Raw genomic sequence first — 11,842 nt, forward strand, 5'->3', positions numbered from 1 at the left:
ACATGAAAGTAAGTTTTACATTGGGATTTTTTTCCCATTACATTGCCAAAAGACTGTTGTCACTGATTTTTCCTCCACTGCGTTAACAAGTCTATTCAGAACAACCAGTGCCTTTAGAACAACCGGTAGTTATCTCACATATATCCAGGAAAACTTGCACGCAGTTAAGAATTCAGACCTATGTAAATCTCCCATTTTGTGTTACAAACCATCTTTTTTTTTTTTCAAAAAGAATTTCTGATAACTTACAATAAAAGACATAACTTACCAAGTTATTAAAATAGAAATGGAAGTATAAATTCAGAACCAAGGATGGAAGGGAATGTAAACACACCTAACGTAATGGCCAACAATAGTTGTGTGCTTGAGCTGCCCATCTAGTTATTGCTTCCCTTCTGTCAGGGCTCAAAGGGAAACCGCAAATTATTTCTGTTTTCAAGTTACCAGTTACCCAGAGAAACCAATGTTCTCTTCCACTAGATTATAATAGAAGAATCTCCTATAAGGATCTATGAGTAATGCACCAGGCAGCGTCTTTAGTAGTAATTATACAGATAATACCTGTGTGATGTTTGATAAAAGCCAAAAGCAAGCATTAAAGCATGGTTTTGGAAAGGTGATTTGGCGTTGGGATAAACCAGTGAGTTTCCTGATGCAGCCTCCTGGTGGCTCAATTTGATTAAGGAATAGAGTTTGGTTTATCCAAAGTTATAAAGGTGACTTTGTCCCTTTCAAGGCCTTCCCTAAATTTTCACTTTCTTAACAAGTGTCTGATAGGAGCTGTGTAGCACACCTTTCAGGACTCTTTGAACGTTCAAGTTTCTCAATATTCGATACACGTTAATATTCTTTGCCAAGAACCTAGAGTGATGGATTCTAGTCTGCTGATTTGCTTAAGGGAAAACAAAAAGCCAGTCAGCTCTGACCCCCTCAATTATAGCTGAGGTGTCTCACCACTGTGTTCATTGGATGGAAGTCAGACCAACCCCTGAGAATCTGAATAAAGTACCTGAGATTCTACCTTCTCTGCTCACTGGTGGCCACCATAGAACTGGTATTTCCTATCAGTACCTGGTAACTAACCTCTCTTGATTGGAACTCAGATAATATCTCAAACCAAGTGATATCCCTCTGTAGTGCTAATGATTTGAAATTTAACCAGTTGGTAAGTGTTACTGAGAAATCATTATGCATGCAAAGCTATATTAGGCATCATGAAGAATTCAAACCAAAAGGCCAACTTAGATAAAAGTAAGCAAGTTCTCAACAATGGCGACAAAGGCCTGCATTAAAAATCACGTGACTCGGGCTCCAGTTCAGGTTTCACCATTAATTTTTTTAACTGGTTCTTAGTTTCTTCCCTCTGTAAATTGAGATTGTTATGAGAGATTACAATACTTTAAAAGGATATGGAAGATTTTGTAAAATAGTAAATCCTATATAAATAAAGGATTTTTTAAAATTCAGAAAGATACCTGCCCTTAAATAAAGCTAAAGTAACACATGAGTATTTAAGAGAACCACACAGTGCAAAATTATGCTCAGTATAGGTTAATACCTCTCACTAAAGCTATCTCCTTCATCTTCATAATCCTGATATGGGTAGAGTCATAAAAATTGTTTTATATATATATATATATTTATATATAAATTTATATATATTATATTTATTTATATTTTTATATATTTTTATATACTTATATTTATTTTATATATATATAAAATTGTTTTATATATATTTTATATATGTGTGTGTGTGTGTGTGTGTATACATAATTCAGTTATCTAGGTATAGATACAGAATTAAGCCCCGAATTCAGAAATTCACAGTTCTACCCAAATCTCAATATGTCGGTATCTCAGAAGTAATACCTTCAAAATTTACTGTCCCTGTTGCCCCCTCGAAGCCACTCTTCCTTCTCTGTTACCTACTTCCGTTAGTGAAGACACTCTCCTTTCACATACCCTGGTGAGAACTTCTGATGAACAATATTTCTTGCCTGAAATCTTAGAGAAACTCGATTGAACATTCTGCTGGCATTGCTCTCTTTTTGTTCTTTGACTATGCCAAGAAAATACGAACCGAAGCACAGCTTTATTGATCTCTCCCTCCTGGCTTAAGTACTGACTTCCTGTTGCCTATATCAATAGATTCTAAACTCCTTAAGCCTTTCCTTTATTTAGCCTCCGTTTATCATTTCATCCCTGTTGCTTGCTCCCCGATCATTCAGAAGTACTTGCTATTGCTTTCATATACCTTACAGTTTCTTTAGCTCAGCACCTTTGTTTATTCTGTTCCCTCTGCTTAGACTCTTCCCTGCCCTTTTGTATATCAAAATTACATTCACGCTTCACACCTTAGCTCAGTTGCCATGACCACAAAACCTTTTCATTTTCCTTCACTCAGAAGTTCCCCATTCATTCTGTCATTTACATGTCAGCACTTACTGTTCATCTAATATCCATTCTCCAGGTCTTTTCAGTTTAATAGGAGGACACAGATACTAAATGAAGTACAATAAAGGATTGTAAAGGCTTTAATAAAAGCACATGAGCACCTGAAACTAATGTAATGTTAATGTCAACTATACCTCAGAAAAAATATTTGGAGGGTATGATGGAGGACAAAGAGAATATTAAGTTCTGCATGCCAATAAGTGTGTTTAGGGGAGGCTTCAGAGAATGAGTAGGTGGTAGGCAAGCAAGTAGGGGGATTTTGAGGGAGGCTTTATAATAAGCAGCAAAGCAACATACAGAGATTCAGGGCATAAAACAGTTTGATGAACACAGAACTGTGAGTGCTTTGTTATGGTTAGAGTGTAGTGTGGGGCTGGAGGGAGGAGGGGTTTGGGACTAAATATAAAGCTGGAAAGGTAGGCAAGAGCCAAATGTTAGTAGCCTATAATATACCATGCTAATGGTTAGACTTTCTAAAGGGCAATGGGAGCCATCGAAATGCTTAACGTTGAAGTGTGGTCAGCTTCGTGTTTGGGCAGTGCTAAGGAGATTGGAAGAAACTGGAGGTAAAGCTGTCAGTTGGAAGATTATTGCTTGAGTGTAAACAGTGGGGTCTGCGACAAGAAAAAATAGGAAACAGTAGGACTTTGTTGATGATTCTTAGGCAAGGGGGAGGAAGTGTGATGAAGTGTCTTGTAGGAATTTCAGATTTCTGGCTTGAGAAATTGGAGGCATTGCCAAGATAGAACTGGTTTGGGGAGAAAATAAAATCTCAGTTCTGAGCATGTTTAATATGATTAACATATGATTAATATGCTCAGTTCTGAGCATGTTTAATATGATTAACGTTAATATAATTAATATGATTAACATATATGATTTAGTATATGTAGATAGATTTAGTATTTGTAGATAGATGTGCTCAGAAGCCAGCTTGGAAATATGTTAACAGAGCCTGTAAAGAGGTCTGGTGTGAGGATAGGTATGTTTGTGTGCTCCTTAGCATATTGTGATGGTTATTGAAGCCATGAGAGTAAATGAAGGTGTGTAGGTTAAGATGGTGGAGAAAGGAAAAGAGATAAGGGAAGAACTGACCCTTGGGACACACTGACAATAGAGGGACTGCCAGAGGAAGATAAACCTACAAAGGAAGGAAAAGTCAGAGGAGAACCAGTATGGTGCATGGGGCCGGAGGAGGACACAACACCCAGCAAGGCTGCGATCAGCAGCAGCAGACAGGGAGAAAGGTCGTAAGAGGCAGACAGAAAAGAGTTTGTTAGGTTTAGCAAACTGTTCACCTTCCCCAGAGCGATTTCAGTGAAGTACTGTTAGGGGTGGAGGAGATGAAAAAGTGATTGTAGTTGGCTTTAAATAAGTAGGTTAAGAAAGTTGATATAGTAAGATAGTGTTGTTTTTTTTTTTTTTCCCCACCCCCAAGAAATTTAGCTGTAGAGCAAATACATTAGATCAGGCAGTGGTTAGGAAGAGAAACTTGACTATACTTATAGACTATGATGAAGGAATCGGCACATGAGGAGAGGCTAAAGATATAGAAGAATAACAGTCATTAAATATTCATTCATTAAATACTCATTCATAGCCAACTATGTTCCAGATACTGATGTCTAATGGTGCAGATCCTAGAAGAGATTGAGTGGTAGGGTTGAGAACAGTAGAAAAAAGAATTCTTCTGAGACTAGAACAGAGATATGGATCAGATGTATATATGTTTGATAGGTTGAGATAAGATACTGAGGAAAACTTAAGCCTAACAGTATTTTTTCTTTATGAGGTAGGAGGCAAGGTCATGGGTGAGAAGGAATTGAGGGCTGTGCCTACAGATTAGTGAAGATTGAGATTAGCCACTGGGGGAAATGGAGTTTATGAGTCAAAACATTTGGATTGTAGAACAGCTTGTAAGGTCCAGCTGCAGCTAGGACCATGAATCTGGTGACTCCAGACTGTATGGTGTCTGTGATTTTTCTCCAGCAGTCTTTCACGTCCTGGGAGAGAAGCGAAGATAACAATTGCCAGGGTTGGTATAGCAAAAAGACAAAGGATTACGTATTCATGGTGTTGCCAAGTAAGTGGTTAAAGGATTGTGCTATGAGGTCTGGCCTGGAAATGAGTGACGTAAGTCCAGAAGCAGAAGGTTAACTAGGAGGAAAGATACTGGACATGGTCTCAATCAAATCAAAGCACATTCATAGTAGGGGACAGATGTGAGAGGTCCGGGAGGATAGGAGCTTATACCCACATTTCTATGTGACACGGGACATTGTAAGGCATAGGCTCTGCCCCTGGGAGGCAGAGACTAAAATGGAATGAAAATGAAGAGTAATGCCAGGTAATCAAGAAGAGAGAGAGAGAGAGAGAGTGTGTGTGTGTGTTTAATGTTTATTTATTTTTGAGAGAGACAGAATGCAAGTGGGGGAGGGGCAGAGAGAGGGAGACACAGAATCTGAAGCAGGCTCCAGGCTCTGAGCTGTCAGTACAGAGCCCAGTGTGGGGCTCGAACTCATGAGCCATGACATGATCTAAGCTGAAGTTGGACGCTTAACTGACTGAGCCATCTAGGTGCCACAAGAAGTGTGTTCTGAATAGAGGGTCCAAATGGACATGACAGTGACCACAGATGCCGTTGTAGTGCTTGGGATGAAGAATACTGTCCTCTGGATGTCCTCAGTGAGTCAGGTTGGAACAATTCATTAAATAGATGGAAAGAAAAAGAGGAAAGTGATGATTGTTTTTTCTGGGTGGCTATTTACAGTCTTTTTGCCTCTAACTGTCTCACATATATCTCTTGAGATACCTATCCCTTTATAGTTTATAAGAGAAGTATTTATATGATTTCCTCAGTCTTACATTTATTTCTTTGTCATTCTTTCTTTCTGTACTAGATTGATTGTAAGCCGTCCCCAGCAGGTACCACGTATATTTCATTTATTGCTTTATCCTTACTACCTGATAAACTGTCTGGCACATAATAAATGCTCAATAAGATTTTATTGAATGAATGAATGAATGAATGAATGAATGAAGGGAGAGGCAGAAAGGAAAGAAGAGTCAGATTGTCAGGAAGAAAAATGAGTCATTTTCTCATTTCCCATCCTGGACAATAAGCCTTCCTTTCTGGACTGGTTCTTTACCTGATTAACCAGGAGTGTCCTCCAATGCCTCCAATGCCTACTGTCTCTTGCGAAGTAGGGCCTCTAGAGACATTGGGGTGGCCGACGAGTGAGAATCACTACTAAAGCATATTTTCATGTTATAGGATCTTCTTTTCATATTTTATTAATTTATGATATAATAAAGTTTAGGAAAAAATTTGAGGTATGCATATTTTATATCTGATTTTATGCTATGTGACTTGTTAGACATTTCTCTGGAAAAGATAAATCTTTATGACAAAATGAACTACATTTCAGATGGAGATTGAACCACATACATAAGAAAAAGAAAAAGCAAACATTGTATTGCTTTCAATCTGTCTACTGCAGAGTTTCTGATTCTCCTGTCCTTATAAAGGCTATCCTTAAGTGGGGAGGGGAGGTTAAAAAGCAATTGCTCAGCTGCTAACCCCACTACCTCTCCATTTACCTTATACTTTACTTCTCTCCTCCTTTATTATTCCTGGTTCTCATCTTTCTACTTTGGAGAGCCAGAGAATCACTGTCCTCTTCAGCTAAACTTACATCCATCTATCTTTAATCTTGGCCACCTTCTCCTCTGGACAGGAGAACGTGACCATTTGCTACAGTAGGTTGGAAATGTCACCCAATTCTGAAGTATTAAGCTGAAAATATAAGGCTTCTGGACTGGTTTGAAGGATATGCCAGTTTTATTCCATCAAAAATTGCTATTACATCTACTTGCATTTTGGTTCAATAGAATGAATTTTTGTATCACAATTATATTTTTTTTGTTGTCATCTTTTCTGCTTTTTTTTTTTTTTTTTTTTTGGTCATTTTTATCTCTAAACAAAATATCTGACAACTGGGTGACCTGTTAGAACACATTATCTTTTAAATATAAGTATCCTTATAAATGCTTTTCCTACTGTTTTCTGTATTGTGTATAATGGGATGTATTTGTTTTTATTTTAATGGGTAAAATGCCAACCTCATTCTGATTTAAATTTCTCTTAGATCACCATAATAAAATGCCTTGCTATTGCTGTACCCCTTACGGATTTTGAATTCTATTGTCTGCTGCACTGCAAGGAATAGAAATTTAAATCCTCAGACCCTCTCTCAGTGGGAGTAACATTACCATTACCATTTACTACATGGTAATAACTGGCCAGAAAGAGTTAATGCAAGTTTTCAAAATACCTAAATTATTTCTCAAGACATACTTAGAAAGCAAATGAAACTGGCCCTTCCTCTTGATTTGGCTTATCATCTGTGAAAGACCTTATACAGTGTTATGAAGACACATAGTCTCATAAACTGATGGCAGTTGGAATTGAGAAAGAAATCCCATATTCTTCTACTCAGCGGCTCTAGGACCAGATGGGAGGAGGGTATACATTTTTTAAATTTATTGAATGTGCATATTTTCTGTAATGTAAATAAGCAATGTAAATAAGTAAACTTCAGCTCTCTTATCTATAAAGTGAAGATGCTAACCCTGCTTCATGGAGATGAGGATTAGTATACTATTCATAATTCACCTTGCTTGTAATTTATTACTCTTAGTTCAGAAGAGTGTTTTTCTTTAATATGAAACTAATAAAAACATTTTATATTTATATAAAAGAGTGTGTGATAAGTGCATATGATAGCTGATCTACTCTGTGCCTCATAAAAATTTAGATCTATAGATATATACTATATAATTGCGAAAATATAAACTTACAGTTGCAGCTAATGTAGTACATCCTACATCAAATAAACGCGTATATGTCTTCAGTTAATTTGGAGCCTTAGAGTTAAAAACCTGTTATCCTTCATGACTACGATCTTCTAATTAAGCTTCTTTGAAAAATAATAAAATTATTTTAAAGCCTATGATTGTAGACAATACATTTTGCTTGACATTAATACCAATGACTATACATACTTCTCAGAGTTTTCAACTAATTGTAAAATCATTGACAGCAGTCATATATCTTATTTTTTTTTTATTTTTAATTTCCATGCCAGTATAGTTAACATACAGTAATATATTAGTTTCGGGTGTACAATACAGTGATTCGACACTTCTCTACCTTACTCAGTGCTCATCATAAGTGTACTCTGATCTCCACACCTATTTCCCCCATCCTCCCACCCACCTCCCCTCTGGTAACCGTCAGTTTGTTCTGTATAGTTAAGAGTCCGTTTCTTGTTTTGTCTGTCTCTTTTTGTTTTCCTTTGCTCATTTGTTTTGTTTTTTTAAATTCCACATACGAATATTCAGTCAGAAAATGTACTTTCCTTATCAATCTGTATCTAGTCAGAATATTTTTAATAACTTATGGCAATGGTTTTCTAAAGCATCTTGTATTTTCTTTCTCTGTAGCTACGACAGTTAGTGAATATGTGCATCAACCCAGATCCAGAGAAGCGACCAGACATCGTCTACGTATATGACGTAGCAAAGAGGATGCATGAGTACACCGCAAGCAGCTGAATACATGAAGATCATGAAGAACATCGCCCAAATAATTTAAAGTATTTTTGTGCAAACCATACCTCCCCGTTTTTGTCTGGGTGTTAAGATTAATATTTCAGAGCTAATGTGCTTTGAATCCTTAACCAGTTTTCATATAAGCTTCATTTTGTACCCGTTTAAGTCACCTTCTTGCAAACCCCACGTGACTTTGGAGAGTCGAATTGCATGTTAGGAGAGTAAAGGAAATTTAATGGGTTTTAATGACTAAGGGTCTTTAGAAATATTTAGAGTTTTTTTGCGGATAAATTGTGTTCAGATAGATCCACAGTGCCAAATTTTGAAGGTGAGGCTTGGCACCCATCAAGATAGACTTGTAACCTGAGGAAAAGTATCTGAACACGTGACTCGTTTGCTTTTTGTGTCATTTATGAACATCTGAGATTAACACAATTGTGAACTTTTGTGATTATTTTACTTTTAAAAGTTTGAAGTATGTGTTTTAGTTCTTAGCGTTGTAGTTTTCAAATACCATTCTTAAGATAAATGTAGACATAAACTGAGAAACACTTCAAATTCTTAGCTTATAATAACTTTCAAAATGCAACTATTAAATGTGAAAAAAATTGGGGGACAAAATGTGAGTCAGACACTGAAGAGTTCTTTGCTTTATTTTGTTTTGTTTTAATATCTTTGATATTCTCTTTGCGTTAAAGTGGTATAAATGAATCCATTTAAAAAGTGGTTAAGGATTTGTTTGGCTGGTGTGATAGTAATTTGGAAAGTTGCACATTGCCCGAGGCTCTTTTTGTGTTTTTATTATTGTTTGTACATTTGAAAAATCTTCTTTGAATAATCTTGCAGTACTATATTTCAAGTTCTTTATAAATTTAAGTTCTCTCTTCATAATTGTACACTATAGGTGTAAGCATATGTTTTTATTCAGAGATTTTATTGAAGTTCGGATTGGTCCCCTTCAGAAATTTTTTTTGTATTCTTCAAGTTACTTATTTATATTGTATGTGCATTTTATCCATTATGTGTCAGGTTTTCTGAGAACATAATACCCTTTTAAAAAAATATTTGGTATACCATCACTTTTCCTGGATGAAAAACATTATTTTTTTTTTTTTAACTTTTTAAGATTTGGGCCACCCTGTATGTGTGTAATTTTGTCTTGTTAGAGAAGAAGAAAGGATGTATGTTGTACTGTACCTGTGAATGTTGACACCGTTCTGATTCATTCGACAAGGTTGTAATTTTAGAATATGTTTAAAGCAATGAAAAGTGGCCATTACCACAGCCAGAATTTTTATGATATTAACATTTCTGTTAAGAAGCTTTTAAGCAAAGTACTGTATTCATGCATGAAGGTGACAGAGACGGTAACGCTTCATTTAGTTGAAGGAAAGGGGCAGAGCTTAGTAAATGCTGTTGTGGAGATCGGTTTTCCCTGAATGCCTTCATGTTAGTGGCGACCAGTTCTTCACAGAATTGTGAAAGCCCAGAGGCCGAGTGGCAGTCACTGTTCAAGGACCCCATGCCACCTTCTAACCCTGGGATGGATAATCCTGCCAACGTGAAAACCTCATGTTCAGAGAACACCTACTTTTAGCCGATGCAACTGCTGGTTTTGTTTGCTCATATAAGTAGTTTTTGTACAATCATTTGAATACTTTCCGGTCATTTGTAAACTTTAAAAGTGGTTTATAAAGGGCAAAAGCATAAACTTTTTTTTCTTCCCAGAATCTAATCGGTTCTGGTTCCTGAAGGATAATTTTACCTTGGGAGAGACAAAGGACACACGGGTGGTCCTTTCAATGAGGGCTGGAGACATTGTTTTTCCCAGATTCCAGCTACTTAGAACTTCTACACTGAGCATCCACAGATTTGTCTCCAGAAGTACGAGTAGAATTATTTTTGTTGACCATTCGTGTCCTATTCATTTTCTTGTAATATAATTGATTGAGAGAAAAATTTTCTGTAATTGGAACACTCTCCTTTTTCTTGCATTCTTTAAAAATACATGAATCTAAAATTCATTAGCTTAACCCCTCATAGTGACTTTTAAGGAAAGACTTAAGCTTTTCTTTTCAGTGAATCTCTCTGCTAGAAGGAAGTAGCTGGGAAGAATTTAATGATCAGGGAAGTCCATTATTATTTTCTACATGTGGAAACTTTTTGTTTTGGGTATTGTATCTTTTTTTTTTTTTTTCATCTAAGTGTTCATACTTTTTCCTGAAGAAACCACTGTGTAAAAAACAAATTTTAATTTTGAATGAGATCATTTCAAAGAATTATGAAGATGATTAGAAGTTTTAATTTTTATAATCACCTATAAAATATCCTCTTTATATTTCTGTTTATAGGTAAATTTTGTACTGATTAAGTAAAACAGTTGAATTGGGAAGGAGTAAAATGAAAGGTACATCTGATTCTAAACCTTATTTAGACATTGGTACCAGTTTCCCAGAGGAAAATGTGGGGTAACTTTGTTTTGTATGCTGAGGTTTAGGAATGGTGGAAGAAGGATATCCCCATATAAATAAAGTGCTCAGCAATGTGCAGTGATTGTAAATTTAATAAGATATTACAGCCATTTCATGAATGCTTCACCGTTCTACGTAGTACCTATTACAAAACACCTTTTTTTTGTATCAATATACTTCAGGTGTTGCTGTTAACATTTACATGACATGATATTTATTTTAACCAAAATGTTATTCATATTAAATGTTTTTTTCTTTAAAATGAATGTATTATGTTCATAACCCACAAAAGCATAATTATCCTATGTCTCATATTTCAATAGTACTGTAATACAGACTCCTTTTGTGAAATACTTTTATTTTGTTATGCTTCAAATACACATACTAAAAAAGATTCTGTTGTTAGCTTTGAAAATTGTATAATATCCTAAAATAAATAAAAATACAAAATTAAAAAATGAGTACAATAAAATTTTTATGTATCTGTGATGTTTTCCCCCTAAAACCTACTATTGTTTACGTCGCTTAACACTTAACCTACAGAAAAAACAGTTCTTAATCATTTCTAAGACTTTATCCTTTGGGGAGAAGCCTAACAATTAAAACAGTCGAGGGTAATAATGAAGTTCTTGTACGAGTGGATTAAAGTGAGGCACACCTTCACGTGTTCCTACTCTCTGTGGTACATCATTTTCTGTCTTTGAATAGGAAAGGTGTTCTAAAATTATAAAACTACGAGTCCAAAATTTAGGCCACAGTTTCCATTCCTGTCACTGTAATAAGCTGCTAACCATATTAGAGATAATTTGAACATTCTTTTCACATAAAAAGTAAAGATTACTTTCTACACCTGGAAACGTTGAGGCCAGATCTTTACGGGGTAAAATCCGCAGGCGGACGGTGCAGTGATGGGTTACCTTTCACATCAGGATCACATTCAAAATAGTCTGTGGCAAAGAACAGCTAACTTTGTAATCTGCAATTTGTATTACAGAACCTGTTGTCTCATTAAGTGTGTGTGTGCATGCGCACACGCACGTAATTGCATAGTAATAGATTTTAGCCACAAGAAAGTGTTTGACTAGTTACAAATTTTATTTCAAGAGGGTGTTTGTTAATTAGAAAAGTCAGTACTGGGCATATATGTTTAATGTGTTATTAATTGGTGCAGCTATATTTACCACCAAATTGGTGCAAAAGGATGACATCTGCAATGAAACCCTTATCAAAAAACTTGCACGGAGTTGTTCCGTTATCTATTTTTACTTACATGTGAGTCTCTAGTACAATTAATGATGAAC

At 35.8% G+C, this 11,842-nt stretch overlaps 1 protein-coding gene across 1 annotated transcript in view; it reads left to right on the forward strand.

Annotated features, from left to right (window-relative positions):
- NEK7 (NIMA related kinase 7) overlaps window positions 1-10,786 on the forward strand; it is a 158,264-nt gene extending 147,478 nt beyond the window's left edge. Inside the window, exon 10 of the mRNA XM_042925559.1 lies at window positions 7,963-10,786. Coding sequence (XP_042781493.1) covers window positions 7,963-8,073 — 111 coding nt within the window. The 3' untranslated portion in view covers window positions 8,074-10,786. The remainder of the gene's footprint in view (window positions 1-7,962) is intronic.
- The last annotated feature ends 1,056 nt before the right edge of the window (window positions 10,787-11,842 follow it).

Source organism: Panthera leo, chromosome F3 (assembly GCF_018350215.1).
Source record: "Panthera leo isolate Ple1 chromosome F3, P.leo_Ple1_pat1.1, whole genome shotgun sequence".
In the NCBI taxonomy this organism is placed as follows: domain Eukaryota; kingdom Metazoa; phylum Chordata; class Mammalia; order Carnivora; family Felidae; genus Panthera; species Panthera leo.